Source organism: Hippoglossus stenolepis, chromosome 7 (genome assembly GCF_022539355.2).
Source record: "Hippoglossus stenolepis isolate QCI-W04-F060 chromosome 7, HSTE1.2, whole genome shotgun sequence".
Classification (NCBI taxonomy): domain Eukaryota; kingdom Metazoa; phylum Chordata; class Actinopteri; order Pleuronectiformes; family Pleuronectidae; genus Hippoglossus; species Hippoglossus stenolepis.
The window spans coordinates 9,646,932-9,672,186 of record NC_061489.1 but is presented as its reverse complement, the minus strand read 5'-3'; the positions used below and the strand labels follow the sequence as shown (position 1 = coordinate 9,672,186).

At 41.6% G+C, this 25,255-nt stretch overlaps 1 protein-coding gene across 1 annotated transcript in view; it reads left to right on the top strand.

The window, feature by feature from the left end:
* The window catches only part of gria1a (glutamate receptor, ionotropic, AMPA 1a), a 72,739-nt gene extending 48,827 nt beyond the window's left edge, over positions 1–23,912 (top strand). The window contains 7 exon segments of the mRNA XM_035161928.2: positions 7,498–7,696; positions 8,284–8,531; positions 11,842–11,956; positions 18,311–18,445; positions 20,378–20,539; positions 20,541–20,609; positions 20,612–23,912. Of these exon segments, the coding sequence (XP_035017819.1) occupies positions 7,498–7,696; positions 8,284–8,531; positions 11,842–11,956; positions 18,311–18,445; positions 20,378–20,539; positions 20,541–20,609; positions 20,612–20,680 (997 nt within the window). The 3' untranslated portion in view covers positions 20,681–23,912.
* Positions 23,913–25,255: the final 1,343 nt, after the last annotated feature.

Sequence of the window (25,255 nt, the reverse complement as noted above, 5' to 3'; positions counted from 1 at the left end):
CTAAAGTTGGACGACATGTCTGCTCTGCAAAAATGAAGCCAAAGGGTCTCGATCGCCACCTGCTGGCTGCAGTGTTTTTTCCCCCGTTTTTTTTTTAAGTCATTTAATGCTCCAAGGACAGGAATGTCAGCATTGGTTTGCCTCAGCTAATCTTTGTTTGCTAGTTTTGAGCAAAAAAATGCTAACTTGCTAAAATGGGATAGTGATGATAGTAAACATCACACCTGCTGATTGCTACTATATTAGCATTGTGAGCAAGTTAGCATGCTGACATTTGCTTTCAGCTCATGTCAACACTGTGCCCTACTGCTGCCTCACAGAGCAGCTAGCATCATGGCTTTAGATGTATAGTTGTGTTAGATGATTGGAACAACATTTAAATTGTTATTTGTGTGTAAGTATGGTTGCAAAAAAACACAATCCATAGATTGTATATAAAGATGGACAACATTAAAGCGCCGCAAAAGTGAAGTCAACTCATCTGGATCGCCCCCTGGTGGCTGGCTGCAGTATAGGTTTTACCAAAAAAAAGAACAGCCTTCATGTTATTGGATCTGACATGGACCAAACTAAAAATCAAAGTACACCCTAAATAATGGTTTCTGTCATTTTCGTTCTTACCTCAGTGATGTTTGTTTACTTTTTTTCCCATGATTGACTCATAATTGGTCAAGCGCATCTGCAGAACCTCACTGCCGCCGCTCCTGTCCAGAATCTATAGAGATATAGATATTTTGACTTCATTTCTAGATAGTGGAAGGAATTGGAGACACGTCATCCATCTTTATATACAGTCTATGGGCCGAGCATGCACCAAAAGCATCATGTGTTGCATATCAAACCCATAATGCACATCTCCAATGAGCCAGGTTGCCCCCTTGCGTGTAGCTTCAGGAACCACAGTGACCTATATGGAATTCCATAAAAAGGTAATCACATTTATAAATACTTTATCCTGGTTAATTACCCTGACACTAGCACATTATTATGCATGTTCTTCACACGCTGTTTTCTGCTGAGGAGGCTGTGGGGAGCTCGAGAGGCTTCATAAAATTTGTATCTATTCCTAACATTTGCAAGCAGCTGAAGCATAGTCGATGGTGCGCTAATTAGCAAAAGCCTTTTGATATAAGTCGGCAAATACAGACACCGTGCACACACAGCTTGGAAACATGACTGTGGAGCTGCACTGCTTTTGTGTTCGAGAAGTATCGGCTGAAAGCAGCAGGACGAGGTGTATTTATTCACTTAGACAGTCGTGTTGAAGTGTTGAACATGTTGAACCTGAGGTCTCCGTGTCACATCCCCTCCTCTGTGGTCCTGTGATGTTAAGTGAAAGCTCTCCGGTGTGCTGTTGATATAAATGATGCCCGGGTGTTATATTTGATTTTTTTTTTTTTTTCCTCTTCTCAACTCTGTCATAATTTTCACATCTAGGGAGCTGTGGTTGCTAAGGATGTTTCCTGCGCTTCGCCACAGCAGTGGCCAATTAGTCAGCACATACTCACTAACACTTCATACTCTGTTGCTACACTGACGTATATGTTCACTTTATATGTTCACTGTATAGCCATTTTCAGACATGAGGTCGGGGGTACCAGCCGGATGCAGCAGACAAAGGCAGGTAGTGACGTATTTACTCTGCTGCGGAGATCACAAGATTTTGTTTACAACACATGACCCCGTCGTCAGCTTCGTCGGAATCTTCTTTGTGTGTGGGTGGGTGTGGGGGGATCCTCCGCTGGATTCACACATCAAGTTCCCCTGGATTTCGACAGACTTTATACTAGGAGGCCAGGCAGATAAAGTCCGTAGAAACTGCGGAGAGTCTCACTCGGACATTGGTGTTCACACATGCACCTTCTCGGGAGAAAATACGAAGGAACTGCGGCGTCCAGTGCAGGTCTGAGAGCAGCTTATGTATGTAGCCTCTGTACTCTCTCCGTCTGCTGTATCTATAGATCTTCCCTGCCTCAGTGCTTTTCTCTTGCCAGCCACTGTCACTCTCATTTTATCTTCTCGATTGACTGGCGTGAAAAATAAGTCTTGTCAGAACAGATATAATGGGAGGGGTTGTGCCCGATCAATGAGAACATACAGCTGTCTCGCTAATTTTCCCGAAGCGATAAAAAAAAAGGCAGTGTAGCAGAAAACTCCTTTTCCATCCCTGATTTGTCTTAGAATCACACCACAATTAGAGACCATTTTCTTTCTCATTTAAACCTCTGTAATTCCTAATCCATTGTAATGTGGCCATTACTGGCTCATTTTTTACACTTGCTAAAGTCATTAGTCATTGCTAATTACCATATTGAATAGAGCAGGCCAGCCAGGGGAATTCTAATGAGAGTTTAGTGCTCGGGCAGAATCTCAGGGAACTGTGGGTGGAGATCATATAACAAAGGATAAAGATCTGGATCTGACATAGACAGACGCTTCGATTCATTTCGATCTCCATCATAACAAAACACACACACCTGGAAAAGTGCCTGAGAACATTAGCATGTGCTTCTGACAAGGGTAGAATACATTGCAAATACACAATACATTATTTACATCTTGCAGCATTGCATTGGATTTGCATTTCGTCCACAGATGATGATGCTCAGAGTCTTTTGCCGTCTATCAGCTCCTTGTTTTGGTTCAGTCCTGCCGCCGTCGTCAAACCCAGTTTCCAGACACTGCAGCAGCAGCTGTTTTCCTCCACAGCACTCATTTTGATGACTCACTGTGGGGATCTACCCCAAATAGTGAAACTTAAGTTGTTCAGCAAAAAACAAAAGCTAAAGGTTAGAGACGTGCTGCTGAACATCGTGGAGCTTTACGTAGTTAGAGAGCCACATATTTCCCTCAGGTGTTAAAGGAGAGGGAGAGCCGGACATGTACAGGTGGCTCTGTTGCTCTGTGAACTGGATGTGTAAATAACAACTGTTTACTCACACTTTCGCCTTATCAGCTTTATGAGGTGATACAGTCATGTCACTTTTGTGTTTTGTGTTTCCCCCCTGGAAGCCCCAAATTAAATTAGAGCAGCTTTCAAGGTTTTGGAGCTAAAAGTGTGGTTTCCTAATCACATGTTCACTATCCCCCAGTTTTCAAAACACTGCTTAGATTGGCACTCTTTGAATTATACTTCTTAAATATTTAGTGATTTCTAATTTGCATGACCTAAAAACAGTTAAACCTTAATTAATTCAAACAGGGATTTGAAGTTTGGTACTGGATTCAAATTTGACAAACACTTTTTGTATCTGTTATCACCTCCACCAAGGAGTTAATCTGTTTATATGTATTTTGTTTGTATGTCTGTTAGTTAGTAGGATTACACAAAACTACTTGACAGATTAAAACTTGGTGAAAGGAAGCAGTATGGTTTAGGGAAAAATCATAGAAATTTGGTGTGGATTCAAATAAATAGGGGATCCAGGAATTTTGTTTGACATTCTCTGCAGCGTTTTCCCACTGAATTAATTCGATCTTTAGCAGTAGCGGGGGTGCACATGCACTAACGTCGCTCTTACACAAAACAGAGTCTGAGTGACAGGTGAACAGACTAAAGGGTGAAAGTCAACTTCTTGCGTGAGAGAGAGAGAGTGAGAGAACTGCACTACATGCCACTTGAGGGTACGAGAGCAACTGCAGCTACGAGGTCTGACTGCGTGGAAAGGAACAAATGTAATTATGAGAAGTGTAAAAATGGTTGTTGTTCATTATGAAACCGTGTAAGGACTAATTAGAATATGGTGGGCCTCCACAGTCTAGATAGTTAATGGGAAACACTGCTTTGACATGGTGACATTGGGCATTAGCCTTGGTGGAGGTATACCCTCCCAGAGTGGCCTTCTAGTTCATAGTCTTGTATTCTAGTCACTGGTAAATCTGTGGTATATCTATGTCCTAGATGATTTCAACAAGACAATAATGAAAAAGTCACTTCAGCACTAATGATTTGGATGCACAGCTGTATTCCTGTGCACAGCGCTCCCATTCCTTTTCAAGGTAATGCAATAACAGCGGTAGAGTGAATAAATAATTTATCATCGCCTTAACAAGACTATGAAATCACAGTGCTACTTTGAGGATGTCCCTTACTGTAAGGAGACGGCTGAGTTAATGTCTCACCAAAGCACCAAGGTTGGCTCCTGTGCAATAATGTATGAGGAGCGGAAAGGAGGCGAGACGGAAACCAGTTCAAAAGGAAACAAACAGATCTGTGTTTGTCAGTCGCTCTGCTCGACCAGGGAGGAGGAGTGCTGCATGAGAACCAACACACACCCACACACCCACACACACACACACACACACACACACACACACACACACCCACACACACACACACACACACACTCTCACACAGCCCCTTTAGTTCTCCTCAGCACAGTCACTGGTGACCCGCTTTTACACACACACACACTCACACACGTATAGCTAACATGCATACACTGCTTTCCTGAGGAGTTTGTGTATGTGTGTGTGTGTATTGGGTGCATCAGTGTCTGTGCCAAGGTGTAGGCCATTGTTGTCTTTGCCAAAAACAAACCCCTGTCAGCTCTGGAGTGCAGGAGGAGACAGGCGGGGAGCACAGCAGGGACGTCAGGGTGGAAGGAAAGAGAAAGGAGAGGAGAGAGAGGGAGCAGGAAAGAGGAATGACCGATTGATTGGAGGAGGATTAGACAGCTGTTTACTGCCATCTCTGGAGGCCGGCAGCAGTCAAAGCTGGGAAGTTTGTCAGCCCCTGGTGGCCCTATCCAGTTTACTTTTCATCTCTGCTGCCATTTCTCTCTCCCTTCCTCTCGCTTTATCTCGCTCACTTATAGCTGTGCAGCCCAACATAACACACACTTACACCAAATCGTATGGGGGGGGGGCTCTTTGCTTTTGAAAGATTTATATTCGATCTAGTTATTTCGACTTCTATCACGCGTCAGCTGAGATGAATAATTGCTTTTTCTTATATTGTTGCAGATGACCCCCCCGCCATCTGATAAATTTAATCTCCTGCTAGACAGAGAGTTAATTGGCCACTTTTTCAGCAGCTGAAACATGAAAACGTCCTGCTGTTCTTTGTCATACGTGCCTATAAACAGGCTCTTGGTTTGCAAAAACATCAACTTCTGGATGTGGCCGTGTACATATTTTATTAGGGTAGGGATGGTGTTCGATGTGTTTCACACCTGAATCCAAACCTGAATCCAGTTCCAAATGTCTAGCATTTCTACCCCACTTTGTGTTACATCCAAACCACAGAGATTGTACTATGCTCTAAGGGCAAAGTGCTTTCACCATGTGTTCTCTCACTGCTCTGTGACATAGGCCTTCATTAAACCGGCCATCACTCCTTTTTCTCTTTGCGGTTGGAAGGTGACATTTACACCTCACTGGTGTGCTGCAGCTACAGAAGCTCTACATGCATAAGTAAAAAAAATGCTCAGTAGAAACAATATTGATTCTACTTAATCAGATTAAATAAATCCCTTGTTCTGAACGCATGTTGGCACAATGCGAAATTGTAGTTACACTGCAACAGGTCAGAGAGTTTGATGAGTCACAGATTGTGGAACACTGGAGGGAGGCTGAGAAAAGCACTCGTCTCTTTATGGCATCACAAGTTCTGTGTGTTCGATGGACAATAGTTAATCAAGTGACTTGTCGCTCTCCCCTAATGTTGCATTTTAACGCGACTTCTGTTGACCTTGGTGACATGTATTCATACTACGGAGTGTTCCACTTAAAACAGTCGGCCATGTTCACTCATGTATGAGTTAGAACATGTGGGTTGACGTGTCCAGTTCATTATTTGCAGATGCCTTTAGTGTCAGAAAGAGGAGTAAGATAGATGTTAGGGGGGATTGGAGAGATGTGTACTTAATTCATTAGGTACACCCAGCTATTAATACTGCAGCTTAATACAACACTTGTGTAATAAATCCTCCTGCATGAAGGTTTCAATGTTGAGTTTAGGTTTAAACTGTGTTAAAGATCATTTTAGAGGATGTGAGCTGTGTAGCTGTTGAACTACGTTGCATTATGTTCTCGGGGTGTTGCTGTTATTTTGTCCACTCCAGTAAAACCAGTGAGAGAAGGCTGAACCACAGACTTACCTCTTTGTTTAATGTGATGCAGAAGAACAGCGACACAAAGTGCAGCTTTAAAATTATCGTGCAGTGGAATCGAAAATATTACAATAAAAAACAATTATTATAATTTGGATGAAACAGGAATGATTGTATGAGTCTGGACCAGTTTCAGCATAATATGTATAAATGTAGTTTGGATTTTTGATATTTGGTAATGTGCTATTCTTGTTTACAACCTAAAGAGGTAAGGATTTTGTTTACCACTTTAGACCCCACGTATTGGTGCTGAGGTTTCTTTGTTTACATATATATACATGATACCAGTGCTGCTTACGCGACACGTTAGAGAACCAACCACTTGCTCATGATTTCACTGAGCTATTTGGAAATACATGTTGTTTTTCTCACTTCACAGTCAAAGCTTAACCTCACCCACACCCATTTGAGCAGTGATGAGTGAACAAGTCAAAATACACTCACACACACACTCACACACACACTCACACTCAGCCTGCAGACAGCTCTGCATTCTCCCGACTGATTTTCAAAGCCTCGGCATCCATTCTGTGTTTGCTTTCCACTTGCTCCCTGGCTGCTCTTTCATCATCCACCCGTCATCTGAAAAGCATCTTAAATGATTATGTTTTAGCTTCTTCCATTTTTTTGACTCTCCGCACTTAATCTTGCCTTCATGTTCACGCTCATTTTGGCTCGACGGTACAAAGGTGAATCATGAAAGCCTTTTTTTTTTTTGTTTCAGATTTGTGTCATTTTCATTGCGTAAGCTGCACCACTCTTGTCAGGGGTCCCGATATGTAACGCAACATGATTTCTGCTGTTTCTCTTCTCGCTGGCTTCTCTTGAGGTGAAGAGACGTGCAGAGAGGAAAGACTCAGGGATTTGACTCAGGGGAGTTTGCGCAAAAATCTTTTTTTTTTATTAAGTGCAATTAGGAGCAGTGGCTAAGTGTTCTCCTCCGCCTATTAATCCTCAACAAATAATACGCATGGTTGCATGAAACATATTGGCAAATTTCTTTAAGTGAGATTAATTTGGCAGGCAAGAAGCTGAGTGGGCCTTTGTGGAACTGGTTATCTTTCCTTAGCACATTGGACTAAGCTCTCCAAGCCCGGTGGTATGAAGGGTGTGTGAGTGCGGAGGGAGTGTGATGCAATGTAGGTCATGTGGATGGTGTGAACATCACACACGTCTTAGATCGATTTTCTTGATTGTGTGCAAAAACTTGGCCAGGAAGAAAAAAGACTGACACTGTTTATTTACCGGGTCACCACATTTATCAGGAATGAAAAGACCATGCAGAAAAAATGTCATGACTTAAAATATATGATTGTGTGAACATGCTGGGTCTTTTATGTGTCTATTCTCGTCCAAACCAAACATCCTGTCCCTCTGTTGTTAGCTCTCTGTCGGGCCGCATCGTCGGAGGCGTGTGGTGGTTCTTCACCCTTATCATCATCTCGTCCTATACTGCCAACTTGGCCGCCTTCCTGACAGTGGAGAGGATGGTGTCTCCTATAGAGAGTGCCGAGGATTTGGCCAAGCAGACGGAGATCGCCTATGGAACGCTGGATGCCGGCTCCACCAAAGAATTCTTCAGGGTGAGAAGAAAAATACAGACTCAAACCTGCCTGCTCAATGCTCAAAATTACAAACCGCAATGTTGGATTACATACGTGCATAATTTCCGGTGATTCCCTCGTAATAGACTGTATTTATATAACACGTTTTGAGTCTTTTCAACCACTAAAAGCCCTTCACAGTACAAGTCTCATTCACCCATTCATGCACACATTCAGCGCTACCATTGTCAGGTTGTCAGGGTTTAGGACACTTTGAACCACCGAGCTTCTGGTTAGTGTCGACTCCTTCTTATATGTCTGGGCAATAAATAACTATCCCAATGTAAATTTAATCAGTAGCAATGTAACAAAGGTTTTTGATATATATTGATAGAATGTACAAACACTGTGAGGAGGTATAACACATGATGTAATACACATTACTACAGAAATATATCTATTCAGTCACCGTAAATACAATCAGAAATGGAGTTTTATTTAATAAAAAAATGTATATTATTTTAATGCAGTAGTTTACAGTTTAAAGATTTATAGTATAATATTCACTCTGATGCTGCTTCTTTCTCTCTCCTCCTATCTCACTGGTTTCCACTTGTGGTTTTCAGAGGTCTAAGATCGCCGTGTTTGAGAAGATGTGGTCCTACATGAAGGCGGCTGACCCGTCCGTGTTCGTCAAGACCACGGACGAGGGCGTGATGAGGGTCAGGAAGTCCAAGGGCAAGTACGCCTACCTGCTGGAGTCCACGATGAACGAGTACATAGAGCAGAGGAAACCCTGCGACACCATGAAGGTGGGGGGGAACCTGGACTCTAAAGGTTACGGCATCGCCACGCCGAAGGGCTCTCCTCTCAGGTAACTACGCCCCAGCCCACCGCAGCGTGGCTGGAGGCCATCCAGCTCATGCATGGCCGTCATCTGTCATCCCTTCATTTGCTCACAGAGCTTGCTGCTTGTTGCATCTGCTCATGTATGAACACTTACATGAGCTTGGATTGATTAGTTCCTCCTTTGTGTGACATTTCATGCGTTTTGATTTATTCATGCTTCGTTAATTATCTTATAACATGTCCATATTACAATTTTAGTTCCTTAGACTGCTACATAATATGGAATGCATGCCTTTACTTTCACAACACTGCATCCAACTTTTTTCTGCTTTTGTTCATAGTTTGCACTCATCACACAGACATTTACATGGTCTGCTAGTCCATCTGCACCACTGAAGATCATCCATGTTTGTTTCTGCACATGTGTGTATGCACCCAGCCTGTTCATAGCTGAATTTTGAGCTCTGGCAGAAGTGGGAAGTAGGACAATGAGATGTCCCACTCTTGTTTTATCTTGCCCTTTATTTATACTCTTCTTCATGAGTCTTCTGTAAACCTGTAGTATCACCTAAAGACACACACGCTTAATGTAAATGTATGTGTCAGAGGCTCTGTTCAGACCTGGTATCAAAATGTGTCTCCTGAGAACAGTTGTGATCAGATCTCACTTCCCCGCTCTATATGCAAATAATCCCGTCTGTCATTTGTGTTGGGGAAGACAGAATTATGTTGTTTTGCCCAGTCTGAGTTTAAAGATTTATCCCGATGTGTGTGTAACGGTGTCTGCACAGGCAAGAGAGAGAGAGAGAGAGAGAGAGAGAGAGAGAGAGAGAGAGAGAGAGAGAGAGAGAGAGAGAGAGAGAGAGAGAGGTCAGGAGGGGCTGAAAATTAAGTATCAATCGTTATGTGGTTATCAGTGTTCAGTGCGATGCCAACAAACAAATCACTGTATGGCCACTGAGAAGAGTAAAAATATGCTTCATAGTGAAACTGTCGCAGGTCACAGGAAGTCTACTGAGTAGACTGTCCTTCATATGTGTCCCAGGATGCATTTGTGTTCACTCAGCGAAAAGAATGTGTCCACACCACCAGGTCTGAACGGGGGCCATAGACGAGCAGGGCCCCAGAAGCAGGAATCACAGCTAGAGGCCGCATCTCATGTGGCTACTTTCCCACTTAGGCCAGGGCTCACACCTTGAATGTGAAGTCAGCTGAGTTGAATTAATATTTGCAATGTGATAATTGCTGTAATGAATGATAATTCATACTTGATGCTCTTCTGCCGCCGATGTCCAAGGGCAGCAGCTGCCATTTCACATTACATTACAACACCTTAACCAACGTCTGCATCCGAAATTTCTCCTGCTCTGACAGAGAGAGGGAGAGAGAGAGAGTGCACAGACGCTGGTGGCATCTGAAGCTTTTAATCTGTCTCTAATAGGCCTCATTCATTTTAATGAAAGGAGCCATATGGGGAGGTTTCACTCAGAGTCGCTGAGGATTCATTCGGGGTTCCACCTTGGTTGACAGCCAAAGGTCAGGACACCAAGAACGAGAAATGTTTCCCATGTTTACGCAGAGGCTCCTTATAAAATTCCTACAAATTGGATTTCATGCAGCGAGTTAAGTGCTGTATTAGTAATGAGACAAGTGAAATCAATCTGCTCCCAGGTCAGATTGGTCTAAACCTACAATGTACCAATGGGATGCAGTGTTTAATTGCAGAGGACGTCCCTGTCACCTCCCTCTTTCTGTTACTTATCATTCATGTGTTGAACCTGGGCTGCCACTTGGTCCATTCACAGATGTCTGATACTGAGTTCCATTGACAAATGACAAATATTTCAGATTTTTGTTTTTAAAGGATGGGAATGTGATTAATTCAAATGCTTTTACTGTTGAAGTAGAAGTTGCAATTGTCCGGCTCACCCAGAATCAGACATGAGTGAATGTGCTGTGAATTCAAAGAGTTGGATTCAGTTATACCGGCAATGCATTGTTAATACATACCTTCACATCAGTAAAAGATCTGAATACTTTAATAGAAATAATGTAACGCATCAAAATTAGTTCACTGCAGCAATTGAATGGAGCAGTATTGAAAATTGCACATTGTATATATAATTCAGATCTGTCACTTGATACTGAGCCCAAAGATCTGAGCGTACTACTGAATATATTTATATATTTATATTTTATTTATTCTTTTGCAGTGCTGGTCTAACTGAAATTAGCGCTTTGGAAACAAAGATACTCAAATGACATAACTTTTCATTCTACAGGACTTTCTTCAAAGAACTCTTCATCTGTCCACCCCCATACCTGCCTGACTGTTTCCCCCCATTCCACCTCACATACAGTAGCCTCTCCAGCGACCTGCAGGTCTCCAGATCATTCATGTCCACACACTTTGACTTCTTTCTTTCCATCTGAGTCCACTGGCCGAGAAAGAATTCAGAGGTTTTACCAGCTCCGAGGATACTTGTGTTCCCTACAGCTGTGTCGTGCACTCAAGGTTTGGGGGATAAAGACTCTTCTCCACTCATCTGATAGTGAGAAAGGCAGAATGTCACCTAATTAAAATGTTGCTGCACAGATTGACTGATTTGAGGGAAAAGATAAATCTGGCAGAGGCTGTAATCTGGACTTCTTTTATGCAAATTCTTTATTGCAGATTCTGCCTTTCTGTGATTTGCGAATGGAGAGAGTCTTTGTTCTCGGGCAGTTAGCTAAAGGAGATGCACACACACTCAGCAGAGAGAGAGAGAGCAGCGTTTGAGGAGATGCTTTGGATGAGGAGGTTCAGGTGGTTTCAGCACGTCACCTGTAGCTGGTCACACAGTTTCCTCTCAGCCAGATAGAGACATAACTCTGGTGTGGAAGTGAAACGTTTAAAGCCTCATTCGTCTTTGCTGATGGCTCTAAATTAATCAACGGGGGCTTCCACATGTACGAGGATGCCGTTAGGGGTTGAATATTGATTGGTTAGTTACCATGGAAATCTGTATGCCGGTGCCACTGAAGGAAATTACCATCTGTGGTCAGAATTCAGTATCCAAATCATCTCCATTCATAGTGTCTGCTCTGTCTCCCTCTGCGGCCCCTGCTTGGTAAAACCTGACTCTACTACTGTATGGGTGCTCAGCATTTCAGCCCCAACTAACATATTTGCATCTGATGCCAGTGCTCCTGCTTCATATCAGTAGTTACATGCAGGAGGGTCTCGAATAGTCAAGTCAGTGTTACCATAATCACCACCACCATGCGACCAATCTTCTTTTATATCTGTCCCATAGAGTGTCTCCTAATGGCTATTGTTTGATATCATTTTCAAGAAACCCAGTAAACTTGGCAGTGTTAAAACTGAACGAGCAGGGCCTCTTGGACAAATTGAAAAACAAGTGGTGGTACGACAAGGGCGAGTGCGGCAGCGGGGGCGGGGACTCCAAGGTCAGAGCCAGTATGATAAACCCTGCGGGTAACCCGCCACCACTGGGAGTGGAGGCGGGGACTGTGGGGAGACGGGGTAACCGGCAGGCCCACGCTGTGCTTCCACTCTGGCGACGCTGACCTCTCTGTAGCGTGGGAAAAAGCAGAGGAGCTGTGGCGAGTGTGGGGATGTAGTGGCTGAATTTGAAATCCGCAGAGAGGAAACTTTTGTATCATCTCCTTTGCTGAAACAAAAGGTATTTCAAATTGATAAAGTCTAGAATTAATCCAGCTGGGTCCCCCATGCTCAATGATATATAAGACCACACATCACATTTAGTGATTTTGGATTTTTTTCTGGTTAAATTATCAATTGTGGCCATTTTCTTTCAACAAAAGATTGTTAAAATAATTGAGACATTCATGTTGCAAGGATAAGCAGTGTGCCGGTTACCCAAAGTGATATAGTAATACACATCTACTGCCCTAGGGAGCAAGCCAACAAAGATAGATGGAGTATTAATGCATATCACTTTAACTCTGATGTTTCTAATGATTTTTATGCTTCATGTGTATGTGTGTGCGTGTGTATGTGTTGTGTGTGTGCAAAGTTTTTTATATATATTTATATATAAGCTCAAAGCATTAACGTGTGTATGTATTTGCTGCTCTATGTTTCTGAATTAATAACATAAAATAACATGGTATAATATGTTATTTATGTTATTTCCTTATGGTTGGAAGAATCCCAGTAAACCTAGCGGTGTTGAAACTCAATGAGCAAGCCGTCTTAGACAAACTGAAAAACAAATGGTGGTACGATAAAGGGGAGTGTGGCAGCAAGGACTCCGCAAGAAAGGTTAGTCTCCAACCCAAACCTGTCACCTCACAGCACCTCCTATAGCACAACCCTGCCGTGGTCCTAGAATAGCCCAAAGTCCTGCCCCCAGCCTCCATCACACTGAGCAATGCTCCCCATGTGACTATGAGACCACCACCATACTGGCTCAAATATAAGACAACCCCACATTTTATCACCTAAATTGTTTTCAAAATGTAATATTTTAAGATATAGTGTGTTACCTTTAATTAAAAGTGCAGTAAATCACAAAAATCAACATATTTGCTACATTTTTCTCAAGTTATGCTTGAGTAAATAAAATACAGTTTCAGAAGCATACATTTTTTTAATTTACTGAAACAAATAGTTAGATTAAACTCTTTGGCTTTAGGATGAATAATGAATTAATATTTTAAATTCCAATAGTCTCTTACTACTGCTGTCATTTTAGGAGCGTTTTATTTGGCTTGCCAATAAGCTAACAAAATGGACACCACTGACTGTCCAATCCTTTTCTGCTGTAACATTAAAGGGATAGTTCACCCAAAAATGAAAATGCCCTCATTATCTATTCAGCACTAAGCCGATGGAGGGGAAGGGTGAAGTGTTTGAGTCCACAAAACACTTTTGGAGTTTCAGGGGTAAACAGTGTTGCAGCCGGACCCCTTCTCCACCCACCCCTCCATCGGCATAGTGGTGAGTAGATAATGAGGGAATTTTCATTTTTGGGTGATCTATCTCTTTACATCAGCCAAAAAATTATAATTCAAGTTAGCCTATTCAACTTTATTGGAACAGCAGCCTAGTAGATAGAAGTGTCATTTAAAAGGTTGTTGTAAATGTTAGATGCGAAATTTTCGACAACTAAAGCTATCAATGTTTTTAACTAACATTAGCTACCAAAAGCAACTGGTTATACCAAACTAAGTCAAGAAAAAGCCCCATCTGTATTGAACTGAACAAAAATGTATTCTGTTGACAAAATGATAAATCTTTGCGTTTTTCTATAAAAAAAACTAAAAACAAATGTTGCATGGCCGTGCTTTAAACTAGGCCCAGTATAAATGTTTGGGGTTGATCAGTGCAGATATAACAACGTAGCTTGGTCAGCATTACTAAAACAAGCTGGCTTAATGCAGCTGAGCCTTGAAATAACAATTCTGTAGTGCACAGTATTAAAAGATAATATCTTCTATTGTTAATATGTAACATTTGAGTCCTCTTATGCTACGACTCTAACTGTTACAAATGAATTTTCCAAAATGTCATCTTCTATTCGGGCCAGTACTCTGGTGGTTCTCAGGTGTCTTTTTCTTCTCACTGATGAGCTTGTGTTGTCAGAGATTTAATGTTCGTTACCAGAGTGTACATTAATATTGTGTGTTGAATTAAACTGTTATTCAAGCTGTTATACGCACAGAGAGTACATTTACAATATAGGTAGAATAAATCCTCTCGGGACAGATTGTCCGACCGCCCCCCCCCCAAGACACACAGATGCATACACATTGTTATGATGACCTTGAGTTTGTACTGTAGATTAAATATAAATCACTCTGAAAGCAATTTGTTAGAATAAATCTCCCTCCCGTGGAGAAAGAAAAAGACAGGAGGACACAGGGTGAGACAGATGATGAGATGAAGCCATTGGACTTAACTGAAGCCCTGGAACATGTTGAGCAGTGACTTTTGCTCTCTGGCTCTAAGGAAAATTCTTCCCGCAACTCTCACTGAAGAGTGTGCATGTATTGATGCCATCCCTGTCAGTCTGCTAGATTGCCCCCAAGTCACACAGTCTGCTACTGTGCTTGCATGCGTTCGTGGTTGATCCACTGTCTCATGAAGCAGTTCCCCCCCGACAGAAAAGCTCTTGCTCTTTGGCTCAGCTTCCTCTGTATGTGTCCGTAATGTCAGCTGGCCTCCTGATCTGTCAGCACTTTTCCTTAGCCCTGCTCATATTTCCGTATAGTTTTAGTGCAGGGCTGTCAAACTGTGTGCTATGATGGGCTTTGTCTCTGGAGAAAATATGACAAATGATCTGAGAGTGACTTTTTGAAATCTTAACACAGTTTAAGGCTCATATAAAGGCAATCTGTGATTTTAACATTTATCAGAATATATTTTCAGCGGCCAAGAAAATACATGTTACATACAGTAAATACAGTCAGTCTTTATTTAAAGCAACACTGTGACACTTACTTTACATGAAAATAGCAGCTTCAGAATGAGTTTGATGTTTCACTGTCTTGAAATGGGGAGAATGGAGCTGCTTTCATTCCCACTCCTCACCCTGAACACCCGTTCTTTCTCTACATGTAACTTTGGTGAGTGGGCAGGATCTCCTCTTATTAGTGCATTACTGACTGTCGCAGCATAAAAACATAAATAAATCAGAATCCATCCAGAAAGTTCAAGAGTCAGGCTGAGCTGTAGATCAGTTAAAAAGACTTTGAAGTTATTACTAACCAGCGTTTATCTCATACACTCAGCAAGGGAACTTTCAAAATGAAGCCAGGGATCCATGAAGAATATCATTGTATGTTGGAGCCCAACAGAACTAATTACCAAATTTTGCTGCAGAGGGCGCTGTTACTCAGTTAAAATTACATATTGTTGCTTTAAGGCGGTTTACTTCAAAATTTCAAATCCCTGCAAATGCTTGATCACCTTCTTGCAGAGAGATGAGAATATTGATATTCATGTCTATGTGCTTACCAGCTACATGGTTAGCACATAGAGCTAGTTAGATTAGCTTAATTTTAAACAGGGAAGCAGCTAGCTAGGTCCAGTGGTAACGAAATCCACCTGGCATCACCTTTAAAGCTCATGTTTTATCGCAACCATTTCGTTGGTTTTATTTGTATTTATACATATTTTTGGAGGCTTTGTACAGCTCCAGGTGATGAACATAAATTCAACCTTGGAGGAAGAATAGTCTTTGGAAATCTCTGCAGACTCCGATAGCACACAGTTTGACACGTATACACGCCCTAGTAGAAAACCATTACTCATGTCACATAATGCGACTTCATATAACAGGGTTTATCTAAATAAGACTGGGCCCAAAGTCTCACTAAATGTATTCCAAATGCAAATCTATCTGAGTGAATGGACACACGAAAGCCTGAATTTAAGGGCTAGCTAGGGATCACTGATAACCGGTGTTACCTGCCAGCTCAAATCCATATCAAAGCATAATAAAGTGTAACTGTCCTAACAAAATGGCTTTTATTGTGCCATTGATCTCCTCAATTGACTCAAAGGTATTCCCCAAATGGATTTACAGGAAATAACATTCCCATTAGCCCTCATTGCTCCATGATGCTAGTTAGGTTGACTGATTTAAATCCTAATCTTAATGATTCCACTTCATTACTATTGTATAAATAGGTCTGAGCCATGCAATAGAGAATAATGAGCTATAAAATAAAGAAAAGTCAAACTGAAGACTCGTTTGTGCTGTAGCTGCATGAATGCATGGTGTAGTAATGCACTTTCCTTCCTGTTCCCTCACAAAATGCAATAATTTGACAGCAATTTTGTGTAAAATGTTTAGAAATGTATAAATAAGTTTTAAAAAAGTCTAGATCAATGTATTTTTTCAATATCTATAGGGCCTGTCTCACAAAGCAACATCCCTTTGAATCAGCGTCTGGTTTTGTGAATCTAATCTTACTCTGGTGATTCTGGACAATGGTCTCCGAAAGCTGGTGACCACACAGCTACAAACACGTGTACATGAAAACATTAATATGTTTTCTTCCTCTCTTATTATGAAAATATATTACAGGATGAATAATTATGGGGGACTGAAAATCTAAATGTTTCCCAGTGTTGTGGCTCACCGCTGGAGTCTGCTTTCTTAGATTAAAATTGACTTGATGATGGCCTGTGACCAAAATGTAACTTGGATAAATCACCGGGAGCTGTAATTTTCATTTGCATCTTCTCTTTTAAATTAAAAAAAAAAGGCAGATTTCTCCTCGTCATTAAGGAACAGTCAGAATGTCTCTTATTTATGTGACAGTGTCATCAAGGAAGTCGACTTGTATTCTCGGTTTCTGCTGTGATGGAAAATGAGTCCAACAGTCTATGTTCAATCAGAAAGAACGTAGGTGCAATAATATTAGTATGCAGCAGCAGACTCGACTCTATTCGTGGCTTTTCTAACTCCCCACCGTACTTGCTGTTCTGTGAGAAGTTTTTTTTTTTTTTTCAGAAAGGTAGATAGCTAGCTGTGCTGCAATTATTAATGAGAGGTTTTTTTTCCATTCCCATGGTGACATGTATCAGAAGATGAGTGGGTATTCCCAGTATTCATGTTAAATGATGTTTTGACCTATAATTAGGCCCTGCAGTGGGTATCAGGCCGTATCGTCATACATTTAATGAGCCCTCTGACAGATGACACCATTTTCTATCTCTGCTTTAACATACTGTCAAACTGCCTTTGAGACATTTACATAATTGTTTATTACCTGCTGTTGTGCGGACGGCGAAGTCTTTAATATATGTCTAAAATACTAATAACAATTTGTAGAGCACAACTAGAAAACAAATCTTCAAAATACAGAAAGAAGTACATAAATAATAATGATCATAATTATAGAAACAACAGAGCAAAAATAAAAAGAATGTCTTCCTGATGGCAAACGCTCTGCCCCCCGCCCACTTAGTTGTCAGCCTAGATTCAGATGTGACAGCAAACCCTCGCCCGAAGATCGCAGGCTGCACAGAGGTAAATAGGGAATTACAAGATCTGATTCACATCAGTACAAAAACAAACAGGGAATCAATGTAAAAACCATAAAACAGGTGTGATGTGATCATATCTGTTACTTCTAGCTAATAAACCAGCCTGTAAAATAAATGATCTGAGTAATGAAACAAAGTCATGTCACCAGTTTATATAAAAGGTTATATAGGCTGTGACTACCTGTCAGTTTAACGTGAGTGTGTTTTTGTCTAGTTTGGATCCTGTTGGATTGTTGACTCATTTTCTCCTCACAATCAATACGTTTTCATACATAGGCCTGATAAAAAACTTTTTTCCATTACAATTTATTTAAAAAAAACTCTACCTTTGTTAGTGAGATTAAAAAGGCGTTTTATTATTCAAGTTATCCAGGTAACGCATTAAACTGAACTTTGTGAGACAGGCCTCTAACCTCTGTTTTTATTGTTAATGTGTTATTTTGTGTTTTATGTATGTGTCTTGTTTTCCGGTCATATCATGTGTATGTGTGTGTGTGTGTGTGTGTGTGTGTGTGTGTGTGTGTGTGTGTGTGTGTGTGTGTGTGTGTGTGTGTGTGTGTGTGTGTGTGTGTGTGTGTGTGTGTGTGTGAGACTGAGTATATATAAATACTGTATATGTGTGTGTGAGTCCTTGCACCAGTGATTCCTGTTTGTGAGGTTAATGTTTGTCTGTAAATACGTGTGTGTCACGTGTGTGTATCTGTCAAGTCTTTGGTATCACTCCATCTCACTACGGCTTCTCAACACTCGGCTCCGCTCTCTCTCCCTCACCCCCACAGGACAAGACGAGCGCTCTGAGCCTCAGCAACGTGGCGGGAGTCTTCTACATCCTGATCGGGGGCCTGGGCCTGGCCATGCTGGTGGCGCTGGTGGAGTTCTGCTACAAGTCCAGGACCGAGTCGCGCCGAATGAAGGTGTCAACCGCGCGGGCCGCTGCCGCCTCAGCCGCTCAGGCCTTTCACTGCTCAGCCTTAGACAGTGGTGCTAGCGCCCCCTACACTGAGCTGCAGAGCTACGGCCTGTACGCGAACAACACTGTTAAGATATAAGAGCAGAGCACAGCCACGGGGTAGGAAACGCTGTGATCAAGCCATAATGATGATGATGATGATGATGATGACATCCGCCTATTCACACCCCCGCCCATCTAACCTGTTATCACAGTACGGCCTCTCAAGGCTTCCACCGCAGTGCAAACGCTCTCCTGTACCTCTTTCTACCTCTGCCGCTCCCTCGCTCAGTCTTTATGTCACTGACCTGCAGTGTTGTCGAATCACTCAGTTTTAAATTGCCCTTATGCCAGTTTTTTCTTCATGTCCTGTTTTAGTATAACAAGATTGTTAAAATAAACCATTTTCCTTTAGTAAATCTTTTAATTTACCTGTGGGGGGTCATAAAAGAAGACTTTACTCTCTATAATATATCCTCAAATCATCTCAATATGCAGTTTATTTTGTTGGACAATCATAGGGAAAATACTTCAACTTTGTCTACCCCAGCACACATTACACTTTTCTATTTCATTTTACCAAAATGTTCATCTCAGGCCTCTCGTTAAATCATATTTTTAATAATCTTGTAGCTCACATTACAAAGTGAGGAAATGTAACTGTTCATCGTGGGTATAAAGGCAATTTGAATCGCAGTGGTATCATCAATCTACTTCTGTCGCTCTGAGCAAACCTCTCCGCTGCTCCTTCTCCTCTTTTTGCTGACTGTCTTGCAAACGCAGGGCCCATTGTGGTGAAAACATCCTTTATATGTATATCATAAGGCAGGCCTGCTGCGGCTAACATGTGTCCCATCACCGCTTTATAACCAAGAATAGTCTTAACGCAAAATGTTTGTATGTTCAGAAATCTCAAAATAACCTGCAGCGAAATACTTCTATTTGGAGACGTGAGGTTTCTCGTCCAGCAGCTTCGACATGCTGTTAGTCATCTCTGCCTCGTGGATCAATTTACAACAAATAGCCTTTGATTCATTCGTCCAACATCAAAGCCACTCGATTTACTCTCCATGTAAACAGCAATACAAAGCAAGGCAGGGCCAAAACGAGGAGTGATCTTCTACACGAGTATGTTTTAATCAGCCCACGGAGACACACCTGATCAGTATGCTGATGAGATTGGCGAGGAGCTTATTAGTCCAGAGGTGCCTTTATGCTGTTTGGCTTGAAAGAAACAACAACGTCGTTCCAATTAGAGGGCGGCGTGATTCTCCGATCCGCCTGCAGCGCCCCACTCACCGGTTGCTTCAGGTTGCCCTCGCTTTACCCAATTTATTCAGCTATTGAATAAGGGAGGTAGGCAGACACATGTGTGCGCGCGTACACACACACACATGCATCACACATCATTAAGATGGCTTTCGGGCTCAGTGGCTTTTATTGTTGCCAAACTAGACAACGGACCTATTAAACCAATGAGTGAAGGCTCGGCTGCAGTCTTGCCGCCCACACGTGGCTCTGCACCTCCTGTTGCAAATCAGTTGCATCGGCCAGCATTTAATTTCAGTCAGGTCCAGATAAAGACGGTGAAAACTAGCACCCTATGACTCCTATCAGACCATTCTGCCTCTGAATCTTCTTGCTGTGCCAGCACCACATCCAGATAGGGACTCAACAGCTGCTTGTGAGCATGTATTCAGAGAATAAAGAGCAGAGAAATTGCATAATATTCTGCAGACTTATCTTTTTTGTTCTATAGCTGCAAAACCTTCTAAAGTATCTCTGTGTGCTGCTAGTTCTGTTACATAAGCTGTCTCTGTTGTGATTAAGATTCCTCTAAGTTGAGATACATTGAAATCAGACCTGTAGACTAACTGTTAACTGTTTGTCTCCACAGCAATCCATCAACGACGCCATGCGCTGCTCCACCCTGACCAGGATGAGTGGCAACGGGAGCGGGGGCGAGAACGGGCGAATCCTCACCCACGACTTCCCCAAAACCGTTCAAACTCTGCCCTGCATGAGCCACACCGCCAGCATGGGTCTGGGTGCCTCCGGCATGTGATCATCACATGACTGTGCTGGCGGCGAGGAACGGGCAGGGTGGGGTAAAAGAAGAGCACAAGACTCTTTAAGGACCTCGAAAATCATGGCTGTCCACGTTGACCCATCTATTCTCCTGGCTGTCAATGCGCTCTGACTCTTTAAAGACTTAACTTTACTGCCAAAATGCACTGTCGAACCGCTCCTTACGAACTATGAACAGAACAGAGACTTGTTTTTTTTTTTGTTTGTTTTTTAAGAGTTGAAAAGAGATTCTAAAAGAAAAAGAAAGGAAATGTGCTGCAATAAAGACGAGGGGCGTGTTTTTGAATTTTTTTACAGTGTTCATTTACTGTGTGTGGGAAAAAAAAGAACTTTATTCTTCAGTGTGACGCCTGCATTGTGCCATTTCGATGGAGCTGTTGACGTTAGACTGTGTGTGCAATATCCTCACCTCCACCGCTGACCTTGTACTACCTAGATGCTTTGCGACGGCTAATGGAACATGTCTTTGCACAGACGTCGGCGGAGGAGGACAAACACTTGTGACTGCTGCCATGATTTGATATTGTTTTTGGGGACGTCTGCGCTCGCTCTCACTCTCACATTTACACGCTATGTTTTGGAAGGACAAAGTGCTCTGTGTAGCATAGCCTGTTTTTATGATATATATATATATTGTATGGTTTACACTGTTGAAGAAGCGCAAAGAGCTTTGTGGGTAGTTTGATTGGACTGCCCCCCGACTGAAGGTTGATGCCGTTTGACCAGGCTATGACAAACATGCATCGCTGCTACACCTCATCTAACACATCATGCCTTGTCCTTGTGCCATATGACCATTCTCACAGATGAACACAGATCCACTTTACACCTGTTGCTGCTGGGTCAGTTTGACCTGCAGATCGATAGAGTTTTAGTATTTCATGATTGCAGAGCTCAGATTCAGACGCTCTGATCTTAGTGAGACAGATCGGAGAAAACACACATTACTCTTTGGTTCTGTACAGTACTGACTGACCTTACACTGTAAATGTACTCTTGTGACATTCATAGCATATCCATCGATATACCTTGGGAGTCTATTTGCAGCACGTTAAAGAACAAAGATCGACAAAATCCAGATATTATCTGGAGAAAATATTCCTCCACCTACCATTAGAGCCGTTGCTGCATAATTCACTCGGTCCTCTGATTTATTTTCAGCTGTATTCACTTTTAATGAAATGGGCAGCGCAGCTATTCTCCCTCGATTAATTGAGAGTGGCACATCCCCTTCAGATCGTGCACGGCCTATAAAAGGAAGGTTCGCCTCCTCTCACTGTTGCTAGCTACAGCGGAGGTGGTGTCACAGTCAGAATTGTCTGTGTTTACTGCGAGTCAAGTGGTGGCTGCACAGCTCTGAGTCGTCCCTTTCAGATCATGTGAGGTAAACAGGAATCAGAGCGGCCCTTAAAGGAAAATTTCACCCCAAAACATTTCCACACTGTGAAGAAAATGACTCTTGATGTCATTTGCATTTGCAGGACTGTACGATTGGACACTGCCATTAATACCCACAGTAGAAAACTTTTGATTTAAAATTAAATTACACTTTTGAATAGCAAAAGAAATAAGCTGGCTTATTTGTTTCCTTATTGTCAACAAGTGCTATTTAAACACATGACAATAATTTGTTTGTTCCCTGAAAACCAGCGTCTTCCAGTGAGCGATAAGTTCTAACATGGAGGCATGTAAAATGTCATCGTCTTCACTCTTGTCTAACCTCTTATCACTTGAGACAAGAGGCTCGATTGGGAAAAGGTGATATCTGTGAAACGGTCAGGATTTAGAAATATATGTCTCAAAATGTGATATATATGGTTTTAGTAGTACCATATCGGGCTTGTAAAACACATGCAGTCCTTTATTTATAAGATGGATTTACTGTTAGTCTTTTTATAGGATTTGTTGACAGTAAAAAAAATCATCGGCAGCCTTTTCCTTTAAACTCAGCTGTGTCACAGGTAAAAATTGTCGGAGCGTGAGACAAACCAATAACAGTTTTTTACAACACATCACAGCCAGACGCTATGTAAAGGTGACATTATGTGCCTTCTTAGAAATCTCACTGCTCTCCGCTTGCTTATTTATCTTTCGCTCTCTCCACCCACACAAATAATCCACAGCTAAATACAACTATTTCAGATACCGGTAGTATCACAAATATATCAAATATAGATTTTCTGATATAGTAATACATATGAAGTATATGAAGTAGGTTGAGTAAAAGTGGGAATCAGTCGTCTTGAAATGCACTGAACATCATCGTCACAGGGTGGATATGTGTTCAGAGGTGTGATTTGACTTGAAGGTGACAGGAAGGTTGTTGCTCAACCTTCACTGCTGTGTGATGACAGTGGTCAGCTCTATACGATGAGCAACACACTCTCGCTGACCCCTCGTTTCACAGAAGGGGCCAAGCGTCTGTACAAAGGCAGCACTCATCCTCTGCTTCCTCAACTGGCCGTCTTTTTTACTTTCTCTCCTCCTGTGAGTTTCTGCTTTGAAAAGTACCACATCGAAAGTACGGCTCCTCTCCTTCCCCCCCAACTTGTCACAGAATCACAAAAAAACGGGCAGGTCGAGTTTACTGAAATCATACATATCTCCACCTATTATGTATATAAAAGGCTTTTTTCCTCTTCCCCCGGTGAAAACGTTCTCCTACAAACCATGCCTCAGTGTACCTGACTTAGTTACCTACTGCGTGAGTACTTTTCCTTTCCTCCGTCATCTACGCGTCTTCTTTTGCTGATGTTGTATTAATTAGGACACAGCACAGCTCTTCAGTGGAGGTTTTACCTTCAGAAAGATGTTTTATATGCCATAACAAGATTTGTTTAAAAAAAAGGAAAACAAAAAAAAAAGACTCAATGTTTGTATTATACAGAAGAAACAGTTGGGGTGCCGGCAAAGTGTTCTACACTTGGACAAGTGTAAAAAAACACACACACTGATGTTGAATAATCTGTGACGCTAATGTTGTTTAAAGCCAGTTTTGAGTTAGTTTAATTTGTCAGTGTTTTTTAAGTGCTTGGGATTTAACACCATTTGAATAATTCTTTGTCGTTTTTTCTTTTCCACAGTATTTGACTATTGGAATCTTATCACAGTTTGTTGACCAGAAGCATCATTATTTTTGTTTTTTTATTTTTAAACTTTGACAAGGGGTGTTGCGGAATTTCAAAATGAAAACTACGGTCAATAAATGGGTTGACACTTTAAAAGAATTTAAAGAATACAGATATTAGGAATCCAACTTTTGAGAAATAAACTTTTTTTTCTAACCAAAGTGTCCTAGAAGGAAGTCATCATGCTTTTGTAACCGAATAAAGGGGAAAAAACGATGTATTTGTTCAGTTTTAATTCTCGCGGCCTTGGGCAAATGGTATGTGATTTTAGATATTACAAGCAGCGAGGGATAAAGCACTGTCTGTGTCTGAAAGAAAAGCAGCGATCCAAAAAATTATCTCAGCACCCTGTCTCATGTTAAAGAATGGAAAAAAACAGGGATACATGAGCTGCGAAATAATTAAAAAGAACCAATTTGTGTCGATTTAATGGTCCTCGTCAGGCACTTACAAATTAGTGAGTCAAGACGAGACTTAATTAAGCGCCACCTTCACGCCACTCACGCTAATTTGCATATGTAGGCATACATGCCTTTATCAGGCAGATAGCATGGAGAGATCTAAACAGAGTGATGACATGATAAGGTTCCTTTGCTTGGTTCATGTTGGGAACAATAGACTATAAAGATGGACAAGATGACTGCTCCCCAAAAGTGAGGCCAAAGCATCTAGATCACCACCTGGTGGAAAATAATATGGTTTCTGTCATATTAGGCAGTTCTTATCACACTGATGTACGTTCAATTTTTAAATTTTTCCAATAAGTTTGGTTTGTATCGGTGGGACCTCCATCTATTGCTATTGTGCAGACTCTGGCTCTAAATATGCAAATATTTCTGGATAGAGGGAGGAAGTGGAGACACATCGTCATCTTTATATACAGTCTGTGTTGGGGACATTGCAGTTTGTGTTAGAGGTCACCACCAGTGGCTTGTATGTGTTTTATTAACTGACACATTCATAGAAAGACACATTTTGACAACAGAACTATCTCTTTAGTATCCCTATTACTCAATACTGATCCCAGTGGTGATTTTGTGAGTGACACATCCTTACATTGCTTATGTAATTCATTAACCGCACTCCACATTTCATAGACAGCTCTGGCAGTGAACATGATACATCTTCCAGTGAGAAACAGTAGCTTGTAGCAGTGATAACGCTAAACAAGGGTAAACACAAAGCTACCTCGACAGTAGGGGTGTAACGGTAGGCTACACAAAAAGCACGGTTTCGGTATATAGTTCAATTTTGAGGGCAGTGTTCGGTATGTTTTTAGTTAAAAAATCACAAAAGAACTGCTTATGCTCTTTTTTTAATTCAATACTAACCCATTGAGCAGACTATGGCTGTCATTCTTAAAGTCTGCAATACTGCTAGAACTGACTGCAAATAAAAAAGTACATAATGGTAAATCACATAATATACTTTAATATACAATTTTTTTTTAAAGCCATTAAGGTGAGGCATTTAGAAAAAAAACTACCTGTGCTTGAACTTTATTGTACTTCACAAGAAAGCAGCTTTCAGGGCTCATTTGCAGGACTCGATAGCTTTCA